The following is a 22,111-nucleotide window of genomic DNA, read 5'->3' as shown; positions in this document are numbered from 1 at the left end:
TAATTTTAAGAGCAATAAACATATATTGCAATGTTAAGAAATTGATGTTTTTTTCATTCAGATATGTAAATCAACATGTATAAATTGTTAGTAGTCAATTAATGGGGAGATAATCGAAATCAAATCGGTCTGAAAAATTAATCGTTAGATTAATCGATGCATCGAAAAAATAATCGCTAGATTAATCGTTTAAAAAATAATAGTTTATCCCAGCCCTAATTCCATAGCTAGTCCGAAGACATAGCCTTGTGGGCCACCTCAGGTGACCCTAAATTTGAGTCCTAACTCATTGTCTTTTGCCAATCCTGTTCCCTCTTCCTCCTCCACGTTTATCATCCATACTATCCTATCCAATGAAAGGTATAGAAGCCCAAAATTATAACTTTATTAAATTATGATTTTGAGCAAGGCATTTAAACCTCAGATTGCGCCAGAGAAGTTGTCCCTTGTACAACAGTCAGATTACTATAGTAAGTTTTGCCAAGGCATTCATCTTAAAACTTATTTTAGTTAGACTAAGAATCCCACAACCCTTCTCTCAAACACAGCACAAGTTTAATAAGCTTAGACGGCATGTTTTAAATGCAATAATCCCACAAATTCATTATGTTTTACTGGAGCAGTACTCACTGCCAGATGTCTTTAAATGTTTAAGTGTCCACGCAAATGAGCCTAACCCATTTTCATACTCCTGTTTATTGAATCTGCTGAAAGCTAAACCTTACAACACCCCTCCACTGAAGACAGCTAGTGAATATTTAATCCATATATGTGGACACTGGGTGGTTACTGCTGTCATTCCAGCCTGCTGGACTTTGATTGCAGGGTTTGGACGTGCACTGGCCACAGATGTGAATATGTCTAAGGGATATTTTTGAAGACGAGTATACTGTCATCAACATCAGAGCTCTGGACAAGGGCATCTCTTTAACACACACAAAAACACACATGTGCACTCTTAAGCTAACCCATAGTAATGGATGGCCGTGTAAGCAGACATGCTGTTCCTGAATACATAGAGAGGGTTTGTGTGAGTTTAAAAAGAGAGTAGCATGACGTAACTCTCATAAGATATGTGAAACAACAGTACTGAGCCCATATAAATTATGTTGCTGAACAACAGGCAAAGGACATTTTATGATGTGACAATCATTCTTGCCAAATTGAACAAACTCAATCTTTATCGATCCAGAATCCACTATTTTTCCCCATTCTATATCAAAGTGGAAAACTGAACAGTATTAGTGTGGGATGAGTGTTCTCATAAATGAGACTCTTCAGCTTGGACCGTTCCTTGCAGATGGAGAGCACACTAAAGTCAGTAAATGAAACAATTTCTTGTAATACAGCTCTGTGCTCCTCGCCAGAGGTTACCGGGGGTAGATTCTGTCTGCAGGGCATTACGACTCAACAGAACATTTGTTCATGAGTGTGAGCACCAGGGATCAGGGCCATATGAGTGTAGGAATGTGACATGGACAACACTGATGGGAAGAACATATGCACTCAAACATTCAGTAATACATAGGCAAACATAAGTTTTGTCATTTTATTCCTCTTCCTCCTCACTGACTGGATGGGTGAAGTGCTGAGACAATGTCTACAAAAAAAACAATGGTAAGAATTGTCTAACAGACATTTCTTCCTGGATGATGGACCATCACCTTCAACTCAACCTTGCCAAGACAGAACTGCTTGTGATTCCAGCAAACCCATCGTTTCATCACAATTTCAACATCAAGATAGGCACATCAACCATAACTCCTTCAAAAACAGCTAGAAGCCTTGGAGTTATGATTGATGATCAGCTGACTTTCTCAGACCACATTGCTAAAACTGTCCGATCCTGCAGATTTGCTTTATTCAACATCAAGAAGATCAAGCCCTTTCTTTCGAAACATGCAGCACAACTCCTTGTTCAAGCTCTTGTTCTGTCCAGGCTGGACTATTGCAATGCCCTCTTGGCAGGTCTTCCAGCCAATTCTATCAAACCTTTACAATTAATTCAGAACGCGGCAGCAAGATTAATTTTTAATGAGCCAAAAAGAATACATGTCACACCTCTGTTTATCAATTTGCACTGGCTTCCAATAGCTGCTCGCATAAAATTCAAGGCATTAATGTTTGCCTACAAAACTACCACTGGCTCTGCACCCATTTACCTAAATTTTTTACATCAGACTTATGTGCCCTCTAGAAGCTTGCGTTCTGCAAGTGAACGTCGCTTGATTGTGCCATCCCAAAGAAGCACAAAGTCACTTTTACGGACTTTTAAATTAAATGTTCCCTCCTGGTGGAATGACCTCCCCAACTCAATCCGAGCAGCTGAGTCCTTAGCCATCTTCAAGAATCGGCTGAAAACACATCTCTTCCATCTTTATTTGACCCTCTAACTTTAACACTCACTATTCTAATTCTATTCTTTAAAAGAAAATCTACCTACCTTTCTAATCTTTTTGTATTCTATTTTCTTTTCATTTATTATGCAATTGTATGTGTGTGTGTGTGTGTGTGTGTATGTGTGTGTGTATGTGTATGTGAAAAGATCTCTAACACTAGCTTGCTCTATTCTTTTTTTATTCTATCGGTTATTTTTATATTTTTATTTATTTATTTTTATTATTTAAAATCCCATGCTACGTGTACTGTTAACCTAACTGAGACTTGTTATAGCACTTATATATCATTGCTCTTTTTGTTGTTTTTGATTGCTTCCACTGTCCTCATCTGTAAGTCGCTTTGGATAAAAGCGTCTGCTAAATGAATAAATGTAAATGTTAGAAAGACAGGGGTCGGCTTAATGATCCCTTGTGGAACTGTGATTATACAATAATGGATCTTGGATGTGCATCTAGTTATGAATTATCAGTAATGTGACATATTTAAAAGTAAAAAGTTAAAACAGAGAAATGAAGAGAAAAGCCAATCTACAAATACAATGTAATTAATTGGTAAAGGGGACAGCTTAATGGCATTAAACATGAAAATGGCACTAGACGCCACAAACAAGTACTGAAAAAGTTCACAGGATAGCAGATAGCTCATTACATTTTCAAAATGGACATGAGCAAGATAAAGTAAGAGGTTCCCAGGAGATGCATTCAGAGCATAAGACTGTTGGCACAGCAAATATCATCTGTCTCTGCAATAGTGTTGCACGGTGCACCGATACTTCGAAAGTATCGCGATTCTCGGAAATTAAAAACGTCACGATTCCTAAATTTATTAGTATCGATACTTAAAAGAATGACTGCGTTCCAGATTTGTAAGAGACGTATTTCATGTTGGTGTGTGCAACGCACGCTTCCAGTGCCTCCCTATGGACGTCTGTGTTTATTCTCCTCACACAAGCAGCAAAAAAGCACTACAGCGAGATGGCTGCATAAGTGGCTTTACTAAACTGATTTGGCTTTACTAAAATGTGTGCATAATCGCATTAAATAGTTTAAATAAGTTGTTCAGATGAACAAAGCACGGGGTTTTCTTGCATAATTAACATTTTAATTGTTTGGTCAGACAGTTCATATATAATATTCACATTAATCGGGGATTAAATGTGGAGTTATGTTCTGTATGCTAAATATGGAAACGAGCGTATCTGCACAGCTCCGCTTTGCGCTTTGTAATTGCTGATTGCTGATCGAGATTTACATGCTTGGCTCACTGACCCTGTTTCCTCATTCATTTCGTTCATAAACGAGATGTATCAGTTCATTCAACTCATTCACGAATGAGAAGATCTCTCGATCTCGTTCAACAAAGCACATGCTCCGTCACATCTTGAGTAACTCTTTGACAGGATGAAACAATTCACAGAGCTGTTCACGAGCTGCGCATGCACTGCTAATAGCGCCGTGCTCGCGTGCTGCTGTGGTGGGAGGAACTTCAGTGAACGAGAAATGAGAAAAGAAATTTTACTTTATTTGCGGGCTGGGGCGGGCCAAATAATTTCATAAAATCGGGAGTCTGGACCCGCGGGTTTGGAAAAAAACCCGACCCGCACATCACTAGGCTGCATGTGCGAGCACAAGTGATACTCTGTGGCCGCCGGTCCACGACTGGTAGAAAAAGATGACGCTCATTAAAGATGACGCTCATTAAAGCTCACTGGCTGAGTTTTCTCCTCTGAAAGAAAAGATTGCACAACTGACAGAATAAGTTACAATTTCTGAGATATTGCTGTTAAATTTTATTTTACTTTTTTTTTACTTGAATGCCATGCTTAAATTGATATTTATCTTTTGACATTTAATGTTCTGAGTTCAGAAACATTGTTTAATATAATCGCTGTTCATATTTTTATTCAAAGTTCAGAGACAAGATAAATTTATTACTCATGTTTCTTATGATAACTGAGATAATGCTGCTAAATTTATTCTTTCTTTACCTTGAATGTCATTGCTCTAATTATTTTTTTTAATTTGATATTTTATATTTTGTTCAAATGTTTAATATATCTGATGTTCATATGTTCATTTATTAGTGTGTTATATGATTAGTGTCACGATCATTTGATGGAGTGCCCATGAGCTTCAGTAGAGGGCACTCCACTCAGGACCATTCCACCCATCAACCACCAGATGTCACTTGGACACTAGCACCTCTCATACTGTTGCACCACACCTGAACTACATTACCCATGAGTCACTGCATCACAATCACCCTGCCACACCTGCACCTCCTTCATCAGCCAATTTCCTTGCCACACCTGCACCTCATTTACACACACACATAAAAGCAGCACACTCACTCTCACTTACTGCGAAGTCTTGTTTAGTCAGTCTGACATTTCCGAGCATTTTTCCCTGTGTTTGTTATTCCTGTGTTTTGACCTTTGGACTGTGTATTCCGACTCTGATTCTCCGCTGCCTGTCCCGATCTCTGCTTGTTTCTGGTTACGATTCTGGTAATCCCTGACACACCTGACGGCATTCCTGATCTCTGCCTGTATGACCATTCTGTTTAATAAATGCTGCATATGGATCCGAACGCCTCCGACTCCTTGTTACAGAAGACTTCTCCATACCAGGATCCAGCAGCCCGGTATCCCCTTGTCACTGAGGTATCGGTTCCTGTTTCAATGTCAGCATATCACCAATCCAGCCTAACCACAGATCCAGTTGACCTGCTGTTAGATGTAAAGCAAGGAGATCGATCTATCGAGGAATATGTTCAACAGTTCTGTGAATTGGTTTATCGAGTTCCTCTAGACGATGAAGTCTTGTTTAAGGATTTATTCCGTTTTGGACTCAATGAACCAGTAAAATCATGGTTACCTAGAGGGGAGTTTAATTGCAGCTTAAGGAACATAATGGACTTTGCACTCTTGTTATGTGGTTCTCCTTTCACTGTGGGAGAGGCAGAGGACTTTAAAGCCCCAGAACCACTGCACAAGATGGCCGCCAGCCCAGCGCCACTGCACAAGATGGTACCGGTTGACCCTCCAGAGTCTAGTCAGGTGCTCGTGGACCCTCCAGAGTCAGGGCTAGTCACCGTTGACCTTCCGGAGTCAGGGTTAGTCACCGTTGACCTTCCGGAGTCAGGGCTAGTCACTGTTGACCTTCCAGAGTCAGGACTAGTTACCATGGACTTTCCAGAGCCAAGGCTAGTCACCGTTGACCTTTCAGAGTCAAGTCAAGTCACTGGTGATCGTCAAGGACAGAGTCAAGTCACTGGTGATCGTCAAGGACAGAGTCAAGTCACTGGTGATCGTCAAGGACAGAGTCAAGTCACTGGTGATCGTCAAGGACAGAGTCAAGTCACTGGTGATCGTCAAGGACAGAGTCAAGTCACTGGTGATCGTCAAGGACAGAGTCAAGTCACTGGTGATCGTCAAGGACAGAGTCAAGTCACTGGTGATCGTCAAGGACAGAGTCAAGTCACTGGTGATCTTCAAGGACAGAGTCAAGTCACTGGTGATCTTCAAGGACAGAGTCAAGTCACTGGTGATCTTCAAGGACTAAGTCAAATCACAGTTGTTCTTCAGGAACCAAGTCAAGTCAGAGTTGATCCTCAGGAACCAAGTCAAGTCACCCACGATTTTCATGAGCAAAGTCAAGTCATCAATGATCTTCATGAACAAAGTCAAGTAACCATTAACCTCCGTGAACTAAGTCAAGTCATAGTTGATCCTCCGGAACCAAGTCAAGTCACCAACGATCTTCATGAGCAAAGTAAAGTCACCAATGATCTTCATGAGCAAAGTCAAGTCACCATTAACCTCCGTGAACGAAGTCAAGTCACAGTTGATCTTCATGAGCACAGTCAAGTCACAGTTGATCTTCATGAACTAAGTCAAGTCACAGTTGATCTACATGAACCCAATCAAATCACCACAGATCTACCAGAGCCTCGTCACATCTCAGCCGAACTCCCAGAGCCTCGTCATATCTCAGAGCTCTCGTCCTATCCTGTAACGGCCAGGAAGGCCGTCAATGAGCTCTCATTCATTCCGGTCAGGGCTACGGAGACCATCCACCAACTCTCTGTCTGTCCTGTCAAGGCTACGGAGGTCCTCCATGAACTCACCGCCTGCCCTGTAATGGCCATGGAGGCCAGCTACCATCTCATCACGGCCACGGAGACCGCTATTAACCTGTTAATGTTCTCTGTTTCAGTCCCACCTGAGCAGACTTGCTCTCCTGTGCCATCGACTCCACTGTGTTGGTCCTCTGCTCTGCCCTGGTGGGCTTCTGTCCCATCTGCTCGGCTGTGGTGGTCCTCTGCTCCGCCCTGGTGGGCTTCTGTCCCATCTTCTCGGCTGTGGTGGTCCTCTACTCCTCCCTGGTGGGCTCCAGCTTCACCTGCTCCACTCTGGTGGGCTCCCACGCCACCTACTCTGCCTTGGTGGACCCTTGTTCCCGAGTTAGGCCCATGTCGGGCTCCTGTTCCCGAGTTAAGCCCATGGCGGGCCCCTGTTTCCCATGTCAGGCCCAGGAGGGGCTCCTGTTTTCCTGAGTTAGGCCCAGGAAGGGCTCCAGTTCCGTCTGCTCTGCCCCGGTCCCCGACCACTGCACTTCTTAATGGACCTGGCCCTCCATCCCTCCCCCTGTTCCGCCTCCGCTCCACCGCCCTCCTAGATTGTTTTGAGCGTCTGGAAGCTGGGGGGTAGGGGGGGGGTGCTATGTCACGATCATTAGATGGAGTGCCCATGAGCTTAGGTAGAGGGCACTCCACTCAGGACCATTCCACCCATCAACCACCAGATGTCACTTGGACACTAGCACCTCTCATTCTGTTGCTCCACACCCGAACTACATTACCCATGAGTCACTGCATCACAATCACCCTGCCACACCTGCACCTCATTCATCAGCCAATTTCCTTGCCACACCTGCACCTCATTTACACACACACACAAAAGCAGCACACTCACTCTCACTCACTGCGAAGTCTTGTTTAGCCAGTCTGACATTTCCGAACATTTTTCCCTGTGTTTGTTATTCCTATGTTTTGACCTTTGGACTGTGTATTCCGACTCTGATTCTTGACTATAGCCACCATTGACTATAGCCACCATAGTCAAATGTTTACCGGGAGCCAGAGCACCTGACATCTTGGCAAATTTAAAAGTGCTGGCTAATGCTAAACGTAAATACCGTAAGATTGTTATTCATGCCGGCGCTAATGATGTTCGACTTCGCCAGTCGGAGATCACTAAAAATAACATTAAAGAGGTGTGTGAACTTGCAAGCACGATGTCAGACACTGTAATATGCTCTGGTCCACTCCCTGCTTACCGTGGTGATGAGATGCATAGCAGACTGTCATCACTCAATGGCTGGATGTCTAAGTGGTGCCCACAGAATAACATAGGTTTCATAGACAATTGGACGAGCTTTTGGGGCAGACCTGACCTGTTTAAAAGAGATGGTCTTCATCCCTCCTGGGGTGGCGCCACTCTTCTCTCTAGAAATATGGCAAATAGTCTTAGTGTTTATACTTGACTAACTGGGGCCCAGGTCAGGAAGCAGACAGACTGGCTAAACCGACCGTCTGCTAGCTGCCTCCCGTCACAGAGGTCAGTTAATTCTCAGCACATAGAGACTCTTTCACCTAGATATCACACTATAGAGACTGTGTCTGTTCCCCGAACTAGAAAATACAAAAAACGTCCAAACCAAGTTAAGATTAACAATTTAATTGAGGTTCAACAAATAAAAAACAGAAGCAATATGGATAAACAAATGATAAAGCTTGGCTTATTGAATATCAGATCCCTTTCTACGAAAACACTTTTTGTAAATAATATGATCACTGATCATAATATAGATGTACTCTGTTTGACAGAAACCTGGCTAAAACCTGATGATTACATTATTTTAAATGAGTCCACCCCCCAAGATTACTGTTATAAACATGAGCCACGTCTAAAAGGCAAAGGTGGAGGTGTTGCTTCAATTTATAACAACGTTTTCAGGATCTCTCAGAGAGCAGGCTACAAGTATAACTCGTTTGAAGTAATGGTACTTCATATAACATTATCCAAAGAAACAAATGTTAATGATAAATCCTCTGTTATGTTTGTACTGGCTACTGTATACAGGCCACCAGGGCACCATACAGACTTTATTAAAGAGTTTGGTGATTTTACATCCGAGTTAGTTCTGGCTGCAGATAAACTTTTAATAGTTGGTGATTTTAATATCCATGTTGATAATGAAAACGATGCATTGGGATCAGCATTTATAGACATTCTGAACTCTATTGGTGTTAGACAACACGTTTCAGGACCTACTCATTGTCGAAATCATACTCTAGATTTAATACTGTCACATGGAATTGATGTTGATGGTGTTGAAATTATTCAGCCAAGTGATGATATCTCAGATCATTATTTAGTTTTGTGCAAACTTCATATAGCCAAAATTGTAAATTCTACTTCTTGTTACAAGTATGGAAGAACCATCACTTCTACCACAAAGGACTGCTTTTTAAGTTATCTTCCTGATGTATCCAAATTCCTTAGCATATCCAAAACCTCAGAACAACTTGATGATGTAACAGAAACTATGGACTCTCTCTTTTCTAGCACTTTAAATAAAGTTGCTCCTTTACGCTTAAGGAAGGTTAAGGAAAACAGTTTGACACCATGGTATAATGAGCATACTCGCACCCTAAAGAGAGCAGCCCGAAAAATGGAGCGCAGCTGGAGGAAAACAAAACTAGAGGTATTTCGTATTGCTTGGCGGGAAAGTAACATATCCTACAGAAAAGCATTAAAAACTGCTAGATCCGATTACTTTTCTTCTCTTTTAGAAGAAAACAAACATAACCCCAGGTATTTATTCAATACAGTGGCTAAATTAACGAAAAATAAAGCCTCAACAAGTGTTGACATTTCCCAACACCACAGCAGTAATGACTTTATGAACTACTTTACTTCTAAAATCGATACTATTAGAGATAAAATTGCAACCATTCAGCCGTCAGCTACAGTATCACATCAGACAGTGCACTATAGACCCCCTGAGGAACAGTTCCACTCATTCTCTACCATAGGAGAGGAAGAATTGTATAAACTTGTTAAATCATCTAAACCAACAACATGTATGTTAGACCCTATACCATCTAAGCTCCTGAAAGAGGTGCTTCCAGAAGTCATAGATCCTCTTCTGACTATTATTAATTCCTCATTGTTATTAGGACATGTCCCCAAAACCTTCAAACTGGCTGTTATTAAGCCTCTCATCAAAAAACCACAACTTGACCCCAAAGAACTAGTTAATTATAGACCAATCTCGAATGTCCCTTTTCTGTCCAAGATACTAGAAAAGGTGGTATCCACACAATTATATTCCTTCTTAGAGAAAAATGGTATATGTGAGGATTTCCAGTCAGGATTTAGACCGTATCATAGTACTGAGACTGCTCTTCTTAGAGTTACAAATGATCTGCTCTTATCATCTGATCGTGGGTGTATCTCTCTATTAGTTTTATTGGATCTTAGTGCTGCGTTTGACACAATTGACCACAACATTCTTTTGCATAGACTTGAATACTTTGTTGGCATCAGTGGAAGTGCATTAGCATGGTTTAAATCGTACTTATATGACCGCCATCAGTTCGTAGCAGTGAATGAAGATGTATCCTATCGATCACAAGTGCAGTATGGAGTACCTCAAGGCTCAGTACTAGGGCCGCTACTCTTCACGCTTTATATGTTACCCTTGGGAGATATCATCAGGAAACATGGTGTTAGCTTTCACTGTTATGCTGATGATACTCAGCTCTATATTTCTTCGCAGCCCGGTGAAACACACCAATTTGAAAAACTAATGGATTGCATAGTCGATATAAAAAACTGGATGACGAGTAATTTCTTACTGCTAAATTCTGAAAAAACAGAGGTGTCAATTATAGGACCTAAATACTTTGCTTGTAATAACCTAGAACACTGTCTAAGACTTGATGGTTACTCTGTCAATTCTTCGTCATCAGTTAGGAACCTAGGTGTGCTATTTGATCGCAATCTTTCCTTAGAAAGCCACATTTCTAGCATTTGTAAAACTGCATTTTTCCATCTCAAAAATATATCTAAATTACGGCCTATGCTCTCAATGTCAAATGCAGACATGTTAATCCATGCATTTATGACCTCAAGGTTAGATTATTGTAATGCTTTATTGGGTGGTTGTTCTGCACGCTTAGTAAACAAACTACAGCTAGTCCAAAATGCAGCAGCAAGAGTTCTTACTAGAACCAGGAAGTATGACCATATTAGCCCGGTCCTGTCAACACTGCACTGGCTCCCTATCAAGCATCGCATAGATTTTAAAATATTGCTTATTACTTACAAAGCCCTGAATGGTTTAGTACCTCAGTATTTGAATGAGCTCCTTTTACATTATAATCCTCTACGTCCGCTACGTTCTCAAAACTCAGGCAATTTGATAATACCTAGAATATCAAAATCAACTGCAGGCGGCAGATCCTTTTCCTATTTGGCGCCCAAACTCTGGAATAACCTACCTAACATTGTTCGGGAGGCAGATACACTCTTGCAGTTTAAATCTAGATTAAAGACCCATCTCTTTAACCTGGCATACACATAACATACTAATATGCTTTTATTATCCAAATCCGTTAAAGGATTTTTACGCTGCATTAATTAGGTAAACCGGAACCGGAAACACTTCCCATAACAACCTATGTACTTGCTACATCATTAGAAGAATGGCATCTACGCTAATATTTGTCTGTTTCTCTCTTGTTCCGAGGTCACCGTGGCCACCAGATCCAGTCTGTGTCCAGATCAGAGGGTCACTGCAGTCACCCGGATCCAGTACGTATCCAGACCAGATGGTGGATCAGCACCTAGAAAGGACCTCTACATCCCTGAAAGACAGCGGAGACCAGGACAACTAGAGCCCCAGATACAGATCCCCTGTAAAGACCTTGTCTCAGAGGAGCACCAGGACAAAACCACAGGAAACAGATGATTCTTCTGCACGATCTGACTTTGCTGCAGGGAATTGAACTACTGGTTTCGTCTGGTCAGAGGAGAACTGGCCCCCCAACTGAGCCTGGTTTCTCCCAAGGTTTTTTTCTCCATTCTGTCACCGATGGAGTTTCGGTTCCTTGCCGCTGTCGCCTCTGGCTTGCTTAGTTGGGGACACTTCATCTACAGCGATATCGTTGACTTGATTGCAAATAAATGCACTATTTACACTATTTAACTGAACAGAGATGACATAACTGAATCCAATGATGAACTGCCTTTAACTATCATTTTTGCATTATTGACACTGTTTTCCTAATGAATGTTGTTCAGTTGTTTTGACGCAATGTATTTTGTTTAAAGCGCTATATAAATAAAGGTGACATTGACATTGACATTGATTCTCTGCTGCCTGTCCCGATCTCTGCTTGTTTCTGGTTACGATTCTGGTTATCCCTGACACACCTGACGCCATTCCTGATCTCTGCCTGTATGAACATTCTGTTTAATAAATGCTGCATATGGATCCGAACGCCTCCGACTCCTTGTTACAATTAGAATGTTTTTAAAATAAAGCACAGCAATGATATTTGAGAGTGTATTTTCCCTTTTCAGGAAAAGTATCAAAAAAGTATCGAAATCGCAATTCTTAACTAGGTATCGGTATCGAAACACTTTTGGTATCATGAAACACTACTCTGCAAAAGTGATGGTTTCAAGTTTCAGCTTCCTTTATTACCTAAAGCATCAGGTGGAAAGGACATCTCTCCGATTTACAAACAGCTTTGGAAATAAATAATACTAACATTTTGCACTGATTTTAAACCACTCCAAGCCATCCCAATAAAACCAGTTATCTAGTTCAGGTTGTTACAAACTCACTGAGAGCAGTCTAGAGCATTTCACATCAAAAATCAAACAAAACCTATATATATTAAACATGCATTGGCAATCTTTAATTTCTCTTGAGCACTTCGGGAAAGTCCAGTAAATTTTGAGTTAGCTAACATGCCAGGACAAGACTTAATACCTAATTTGGCAATATTATCAGCTCATCAGTATACTGTATGATGTCAGCACACGTAGGTTCCCAATATTCATTGAGAAAATGGCAAATTTAATCTTCCAAGGCCTATAACAGCAGCACCACATCAGAAAACTATCAGAGCTAAAAGCTACAAACTTCATACATTTATCTCAGGTGAGGTCAGTCAAGAGAATTTCTTACTTTTTGCTGGCATCACAGACGTCAACAATGTTGGAGAAGAGGTGGTGATGGTCCGTTTTGTTAATGATCTCGCTGAGCTCATTTGAGTTCTTAAAGAGACATATGAGGATCTCCAGACTGTGTAAGTAACTGTGCTCTGATGAAATTACCTCAAATATGGCCTAAGGGAAAGAAACGTAATTTAGGCATTGTATTACAGCTTTCTAGTTTCAATTATTACACATATTATTACACATACCGTGCTCATATTCCTGAGGACCTCTCCTAACTGACAAAAAGTAGGATAATAACAGGTGACAGCTGGCACAATTCTCTTTACATATCTGGAACTTTCTTTCATATGTAAACTGTACTTGCCTTAAACTTGAGGAAATGCTCAATAAACATTTTATATGACAACATGTATTTGCAAAAACACAGTAAAATGTACTCGGTTCTAAACTTAACCTCGGTTCTCTCTAGAAGAGCAAACGAGTACTGCGTCTTAGCTAAGACGCTACGGGAAAAGTCTCTTTCCACGAAATACTGAAGCAAAAAATTATCCTTAATTTTGTATTTTTGTAAAGCGCATTTGCAGCAGTACACAGCCATAGGCGAGACGGCTCGTTCGCTCATTGGCTTGTTCTGCGGCAACTGCACAGCCTATCGAGCGCAGGCTGATGCAACATCAGACCTTCTCGCCACTTCCCGCCGAAACGGGTGTGGCCCAACCTATAAAAGGAGCTCGAAAAGGCTGACTCACCTGATTTATTTCATCGCCGAAGCGAACCAGAGTGAATCGTACGCACGGCAGAGAACGCAGTACTCGTTCGCTCTTCTAGAGAGAACCGAGGTTACGTTTAGTAACCGAGTACGTTCTCTTACGAGAGCTCTCTCGTACTGCGTCTTAGCTAAGACGCTACGGGAACCCAATGTAAAACGCCGTGCGCGCAGAGATCACACACCAATAAACCTGAAGCAATGCCCAGGATTTACAGTGCACAGTCACCTGAGGGACTCACAGAGATTCCAGGACAGGAAGGGGGGAAGCCCTCCGTCCCATATCTAGCAGCATCCGTAGATGCGGCAATATGACATCACACAGCCGAGGCAAGGCCTGACCAATGTGGCAATGCGGGTCTTACGCAATACTGCCCATATAACAGTCGGCAGCGCATAACGCTCACGAACCCAAAGTTCCCTTCAGGGCCCTGATTCGACTATACCGACAGCAGCCTTGCTTGCAAGGCGGGAACCTCCAGGTTATAGAACCTGATAAATGTAGACCGTGAGGCCCAACCTGCCGCCATACATATATCCTGCAAGGAGATCCCAGTAGACCACGCCCACGACGAGGTGACGCCCCTTGTGGAGTGTGCTCTGATGCCCAGCGGGCACTGAAGGCCCCTGGAAGCGTAAGCTAACGCTATAGCGTCAACTATCCATCTGGATAGAGTCTGTCTCGAAAAAGCCATTCCCTTGAAACGTCTAGCGGACAAGACAAACAGCTGCTCAGTCTGTCGAAAGGCAGCAGAGCGAGACACATAAGCTCTTAAAACCCTGACAGGGCAAAGAAGACTCGAGTCTCTATCCTCTCCTGACACCTGCAGGGCAGACAGGGCAATAACCTGAGCCCGAAACGGCGTGTTGAGGGATTTCGGCACATGACCGTGCCTAGGTTCGAGTATGACCTTTGAGTCATTAGGCCCAAACTCCAAGCACGACTGGCTCACCGAGAGCGCGTGCAGATCACCCACACGCTTCACTGAAGCGAGAGCCAACAAGAATACTGTCTTGAACGACAGATGCTGAAGGCTAATTGATTGGATAGGCTCAAAAGGGGGACCCTTCATGGCCTCCAAAACCGCCGCGAGGTCCCACATAGGGACTGACGGAGGTCTGGGAGGATTCAGCCTCCTAGCTCCTCTAAGGAAGCGGATGACCAAATCATTCCTTCCTATTGACTGACCGTGCGCTGTTTCATAAAACGCTGCGATGGCCGCCACATAAACTTTGAGCCTGGATGGGGCTCTGCCCTTATCCAACATCTCCTGTAGGAAGGAGAGAACCTCCGTCACCTCACAACTAAGGGGTGAACATCCACGAGCTGTGCACAAGCTGGAGAACACCGACCACTTCGAGGCATACAGACGTCGTATCGACGGAGCTCTAGCCTGAGTGATGGTATTTAGCACTCCCACTGCGAAGTCAGCGGGCAACCGTTGAGCGCCCACACATGGAGGGACCACAACTCCGGTTGAGGGTGCCAAATCAAACCCCTGGCCTGCGAGAGGAGGTCCCTCCTCAACGGTACAGGCCACGGGGCGACATCTGCTAACTGCATCAAATCTGGGAACCATGGCTGGTTCTTCCAAAGAGGTGCTACAAGCAGTATTGAACATCTCGTTTCTCTCACCCGTTCTATCACCTGCGGAAGGAGGGAGACGGGAGGGAAAACATAAAGCGGGCAGCACGGCCATTTCCGTGACAGTGCGCTTTCGTTCTTGGAAAAGAACGCGGGGCAGTGAGCATTTTCGTGGGACGCGAAGAGGTCCACCTCCGCCTTGCCAAATCTCTCCCACAACAGCCGGACTGTTTGCGGGTGTAGAGACCATTCGCCCGTAGGAACATTGCCTCTGGACAGCCTGTCTGGACCCAGATTCTGTAGCCCAGGCACATGCACTGCCCTCGGCGAACGCACGTTGCGCTGAGCCCAAACCAGGAGGCGTTCCGCTAGCCTGTACAGGTTTCAGGACCCGAGACCGCCCTGGCGATTTATGTAGGACACCACAGACATGTTGTCCGAACGGACTATGACGTGGTGATCCTTGATTTGGGGACAAAAGCGCATCAGCGCGTTCTCCACTGCCAGCATTTCCAGACAGTTGACAGTTGTTTGAGCGACACGGTCGCGCCGCAGCGGAAAGAACTCGCTGTGCGCTGAATGCCCATCACGTGCTGTGGTGACAGCCGCGCCATCATGGAACACAAGTTCGAATCTCAAATATCGCCTGTGGTTTGACGCTATCTGTATTTGAAAATACGCATCCTTCAGATCTATTGACATGAACCAGTCCCCTCTGCGAATCTGCGCGAGGAGTTTCCTGGTCGTAAGCATTTTGAAACTACGTTTCATCAATGCCTTGTTCAGCTGTCTTAGATCCAGTATGGGCCTGAGACCCCCGTCTCTCTTGGGCACCAGAAAGTATCTGCTGTACAGCCCCCCCTCGCTTTGAGCTTGAGACACAGGCTCTACAGCCCCTTTGCTCAACAGTTTTGATATTTCGGCCCGAAGTATGTGTGCTACTTCTGTTTTGACCGTAGTTTCGACGTTATCTGTATTTGAAAATACGCGTCCTTCAGATCTATTGACATGAACCAGTCCCCTCTGCGAATCTGCGCGAGGAGTTTCCTGGTCGTAAGCATTTTGAAACTGCATTTCATCAATGCCTTGTTCAGCTGTCTTAGATCCAGTATGGGCCTGAGACCCCCGTCTCTCTTGGGCACCAGAAAGTATCTGCTGTACAGCCCCCCCTCGCTTTGAGCTTGAGACACAGGCTCTACAGCCCCTTTGCTCAACAGTTTTGATATTTCGGCCTGAAGTATGTGTGCTACTTCTGTTTTGACCGTAGTTTCGACGCGCGCTGAAAAGCGCGGAGGGCGTCGAAAAAACTGTAGCGAGTAGCCTCTCTTTATAATGCCTAGCACCCAATCTGAAACCCCTGGAAGCGCTGACCATGCATCTGCATGAATGGCTAAGGGCTGGATGCGAAGCGCGCTCTGTTGACTGGGCAACGGCGGCGCTCGGGTGTGCTGCGCATTTGAGGCGGGGAGCGCGCTGATCACAGCGGGCACATTGCTCCTCCTCGACCCCGTCCCGGCGCTTAACCGACTGGGGGAAGGCTGAGCAGGTCCCGTGGGACTCGATATGTCTGCGAGTAACTGTGGGCTGCATATGTGCACATTTACGACTTTCAACTCGCTGTCTGCCTGTGCAGAGCGTACGTGCACGGGCCTCGTTTTTACAGAAGCCACGCGCCGTATGTGACATAGTGTATGTGGGCACTGGGGAGTGGGCAAGTTTACTATGCGGCGCGCTCGACCGATCTGTCTCGATCTTATGTGCGCGAGCCCTGTGTGCAGGTGGAGATGGGCACTGAGGAGTGGGCATCGTCACTGCATTTATAGCACCATCGGCCGTGGCCGGACGAGCGTGCACAGGTTTTGTTTTTACAGAAACCACATGATGCGTGCGACATAGTAATTGTGGGCACTGAGGGGTGGGCACGCTTACTATGCAGTGAGCGCGATCGACTTGAGTCGCTTTTATGGGCGCAGGCCCTGTGGGAAGGGCTGTGCTTATATGTGGAGATGGGCACTGAGCAGTGGGCATCGTCACTACATTTCTAGCACCATCGGCCGTGGCCGGGACACCAGAAATTACACCTTTTTCGGGAAATATCTGGGTAGCCGTGATAACGGTTTTTGTGAGCAGGCAAGCGGGCAACCATACAGGCTTGCGCATTGCAAAAGACGCTGAAACAGTCACAATCTCTGGAACTGAAACAGCGGCGCGCTTGGGTGAGAGCTCGGCCACAGCGGAACTCGTACACCTGCGCTTCGATGAAGCAGCCATCGCGAGTAGTGCAGCCGCAGCGTCACACAGCAGGCTTTAGATGACAACACCGCTTTTGCCGCCGTCCAGCAGAGGGCGGACAAAGGTGCGTCGCTATCGCCTGTTCCACCGGCGGAAGTGACTGGTAGTTCCTGTTTTTAGCATCATCAGTGTGGAGAATGCTAGTGAGACAGACGAACGAGTTCGCGCTGAATATGGAGCGTTCCAAGCCTTCGCCACCTCTTCGTGAAGCTCAGGAAGAAATGAGGCAGGCTTTGAGAAGTACGCTCATCCGAAAGGGAAATACCATCCAGCCGGGAACGAGAGGGGGGGCGCTGGTGCAGACCACTCGCGGCCGAGACTCGTCGCAGACAACGCGAGCATTCGCCCCGGCTCCTTCTCGATGTCAGCTCGTCTGCTGGGCTTCTGAGCAGAAGGCGCGAGATCCTCGGAGCTCGCCCAGCCCTCACTGCCCGAAGCTAGCAGAGAGCGCGTGTCCTCTTCCCCCGACGCGGCCCTGAGATCGACTTCACCGGGAAGCGATGCAGGGGGGGGCAGGTGAAGCAGGGCGAACCGGCGAGCTCGGTTGAGCTGAAGACGGTTCCGGAATCCGCTGGAAGCGACGCTTTTACGGCGCCTTAGCGCAGCAGAGAATGCAGGCTCAGAGAAAAAGGCCAGGCGAGTCCTCAGAGTCACCATGGCAACAGCTCGCAGTGAGGGCATCTGCCGTCAGCGAGCGCGAGCGCTGCATGATCTTCACCCAGGCAGGAGACACAGATGACGTACCGGTCTCCCTCGCTGAGTGGGGCTCTGACGAGCTGCAGGAAGGCATCTTAAAAAAGACGCGAGCTCTTTTACGAGTGTGTGTCGCAGGGCGAACACACACACACATAAAGAACAGCTGGATATAACAGAATTGAAAGGATATAGGCGCCGGATAGCGCAGCAGGAACGGCAGTGGAAGGCGGCGATGCCAGCAGCTTCAGAGTGGCTCGTCCCGCTGATATGCTTTCTCAGACGGCGCTTGCTTCCTCCGTGATCCAGCGATGCGTGAGCTTCGCTGAAGAGATTAAAAATCAGGTGAGTCAGCCTTTTCGAGCTCCTTTTATAGGTTGGGCCACACCCGTTTCGGCGGGAAGTGGCGAGAAGGGTGCGAATCGCCCTTATTGGTCTGATGTTGCATCAGCCTGCGCTCGATAGGCTGTGCAGTTGCCGCAGAACAAGCCAATGAGCGAACGAGCCGTCTCGCCTATGGCTGTGTACTGCTGCAAATGCGCTTTACAAAAATACAAAATTAAGGATAATTTTTTGCTTCAGTATTTCGTGAAATGAGACTTTTCCCGTAGCGTCTTAGCTAAGACGCAGTACGAGAGAGCTCTCGTAAGAGAAACAGTAATATTGTGAAAAACAACATTATAATTTAAGACAATTGTTTTCCATTTTAATATACTTTAAAATGTAATTTATTTATTGTTAAATGTCTGTTTTGTCCAAGTTCATATATGGTCAACCTTTACCAGCCTAATGTATTTGGAACAAATTCAGGTAGCACCGATGTATTGGCCACCGATATTTATTGGCCGATTTATGATTATTTTAAAGCCATCTGCATATTGGATATCGCATGAAAAGGTATGATACGGATGGTTTATTAATAAACTGAATGGAGACAACGAGTTGCATGTCTGTTGCATGATCCAATGTTTTTTTCAGGGCAAAATAATTAAATACTTGCCAAAACAAAATAAAATCGGTACAAAATATAGTTTGTCAGGCAGCATAGTACAGCCATTTGCAAACGTGATGCTGAAGCATCCAACAAGTGAAATGCCTGCTCTCAGCTGTAAATTTATCATTAGTTAAGTCACAATGGCAATGCGTTAGAGTTTATCTGAAGATATGCCATGAACCACCAAGAATTAGGCCTACATTTAAGTGAAAATGAATAGCAGGTAATATGCAGCTTTTTGTTTGAAACCAGTGTAGAACATGGATTCACACAAGGTCACATCATGCACCTGCAGTGTTTCTGTGAATGGAGAAAACAGAAAACTATACAAACTACATAAAAAGCAATATACTGGCCTATACACAAAATATATTTCACTTAAATCATTAACAGATTTAAAAAACAAAAACAAAAAAAGGTTTGGATAATAGTAACATGCTCCGAAGTTCATGAAAAAAAAAATGTCAGAAAGCAGTTTTCTTTATTTTACAAAAGCATTAAAATTTTGAATTATGTTTTTCATCTATCTGTATGACAAAGCAGCATTGGTATGACCATAAATTACGGAGTAACAGTTGGGAAAACATCGCAGTGATCACCTCGATACCTCAAGCCCAATTTTTCTAATTTGACATCGCAGCCTGTTCATTATCAAAATAAAATACAGTTAAAGAAACATAAAAAGTTACACTGCTCAATTTAAATACCGTAATCCATAGTACAGTCTGTGCCATTCAGTGTGACCAGCGCCTCACTGCTGATATAGCCTATATGTAAAGGATGATGTTTTTTACGTCGATAATGCAAGTGAAGAACAAAGCTTGTAGTAACCTTATACAGTAGGTTAGCATCCAGATATTTCACAAATTTGGAAACATTTGGATTTGTGCAGAATGAGAGAGGTAGGCTTCAGTTTAGTTTTGAAATTAATTCATTTTGGCTTGATACTTATGTCTAGCCTAAATACAACTTTAGAGGATCTGTTGTAGAGAGAAAAAAACTAAAATAGCCTAACTGTGTTTGTAATTTTGTATTTATTTCCCATTAATTTAGCCTACATTATTTCTGAATGTAATAATAAAATGCAACGTACAGCCTACTAACTTTTTCCTCTCAAAATGCTTAAAGGAGTAGCGATTTATCAATGCTGAAATTAGTTTAAATATTGTGGGAAAAAAAATCGTTAATGTTAATTGCGTTGACAGTTTTTTCTTTTGTTTAATCGATTTGGTCGTTGATTAATCTAGAAAAGATGCTGCTGTATTGGCTATGACTAAGAGATCAAGACTTTTTGTCTCTTTTGAGTAAATTAAATGCTGTACTTTATTATTATTATTTTTATTATTATTGGCAAAAAAACATTTTTAAATAACGTTAGTAACTGGTATGTTTTTATGGGGGAGTCGTGGCCTAATGGTTAGAGAGTCGGACTCCCAATCGAAAGGTTGTGAGTTCGAGTCCCGGGCCGGCAGGAATTGTGGGTGGGGGGAGTGCATGTACAGTTCTCTCTCCACCTTCAATACCACGACTTAGGTGCCCTTGAGCAAGGCATCGAACCCCCAACTGCTCCCCGGGCGCCGCAGCATAAATGGCTGCCCACTGCTCCGGGTGTATGCTCACAGTGTGTGTGTGTTCACTGCTCTGTGTGTGTGTGCATTTCGGATGGGTTAAATGCAGAGCACAAATTCTGAGTATGGGTCACCATACTTGGCTGAATGTCACGTCACTTTCACTGTCACTTTCACTTTCTACACAAACCAGTTTCACAGTGGAACACAAGAACAGAAACGTTCAAATACTGATTCTGGTCAGAGTGAACCAAAATCCTATCAGTGCATCCCTAGAACAAATATGACATGTGGAATTTAATGCAAAACCAACCAAGATCAAAAAAGAAAGAATGAAAAAGTCAGGAAGGCTGACATGTGGAACCTTACCTCTTGTCTCTTTCGTTCTTCTTGACTCAACTTCTCAAACTTTCCACTTTTTTTAACCTGGAATACAAAATTGAGGATAAGCACCTCAGTAAGTAATTTAAATTAATTATACATAAAAAACACCTTTCAGAATGCATTACACTAAGGGCCAGATTTACTAAAAAGGTAAATTAATGTGAAATCGCAGTTCCACAATAGTGCAGATGGTAGTGGAAAGTTCTGCAAGTGACCTACTAACAAAGAGTAAGTTAAAGAACACAGTGGCTGCAAGATAATTTCTATAATGAACAACACAATTTATCAAGAGCAAAACAAATTAGCGTAAGGTCTCAAACAAGCTGATAATAAACAGTGCAGGTAATCTACTAACAACAAAGGCACAAACATGATTAAGATGACATGATTTTGGGGCATTAAATAATGGTGCAAATACCTGTAAATTACCACAAACCTTAGTAAATGACCTTGCATAATTCCTGTACAATTTGTGTCTGAAAGTACTTCTTGCATGTCATCAGCAAATCCTGATAGTAGTATTTTAACATCAACAGAGGGTTTGTGCTGGGGGAAATTGATAGTAAATCCTATCATGAAAGGCAAGGTTAATCTTCTTCCAATGGTTAGGGCAGAATACTTTTATAACAACTGCAGACAAAATAGTACAGTCGTGCAATATTTGTGGCTACAATAGTATTAATGGCTACAAAATGGTAGTATACAATTTAGGGGTGACCCCGAATAGGCAACGATTCGATGCTACTACCAATCTCACAGTCGAATATTCACGGGTGTTATTGATTATGCCATTCTGACTATATGGGGGAGCTCAAATGTCTGATTTCACATAGAACTTGCGGTTTTCTCCCAATAAGTTAATATGCAGCCTATTATGATAAAGCCGTGAATAAGAATCTGAAAATAAGAAGCTTCAAATTAATATTTTAAAGTGCGTGAATAAATCCAACCATCCCTATAGATTTATGTTTCACTTTCCATAATCCTTGACCGACAGAGGATCATCTTGGTGGCAGGGATTTAAAACTTTATCAAGACTAACTGACACAGGCAGATACTGGATTTTTTCGAACAGGCAGGGTACAAGTGATTTCAAAACATTTCAGCCGGTATATATATATCTTGGATATATTATTTACCTGATATAAAATGTATTTGGTTCAGTCAA

The 22,111-nt window shown here is 43.6% G+C and overlaps 1 protein-coding gene across 2 annotated transcripts in view; it reads right to left on the bottom strand.

Annotated features, from left to right (window-relative positions):
* The window catches only part of LOC132101340 (rho guanine nucleotide exchange factor 26-like), a 122,160-nt gene that overhangs the window by 50,069 nt on the left and 49,980 nt on the right, over window positions 1-22,111 (bottom strand). For both annotated transcript variants that reach the window (XM_059506222.1, XM_059506224.1), the window contains exons 5-6: window positions 20,929-20,985; window positions 12,669-12,829 (exon numbers count right to left, since the gene is read on the bottom strand). In XM_059506222.1, coding sequence (XP_059362205.1) covers window positions 12,669-12,829; window positions 20,929-20,985 — 218 coding nt within the window. The remainder of the gene's footprint in view (window positions 1-12,668; window positions 12,830-20,928; window positions 20,986-22,111) is intronic.

Source organism: Carassius carassius, chromosome 23 (genome assembly GCF_963082965.1).
Source record: "Carassius carassius chromosome 23, fCarCar2.1, whole genome shotgun sequence".
Classification (NCBI taxonomy): Eukaryota; Metazoa; Chordata; class Actinopteri; order Cypriniformes; family Cyprinidae; genus Carassius; species Carassius carassius.
Note: the sequence above shows the minus strand (reverse complement) of the source record. Positions and strands in the feature narration are given on the sequence as shown.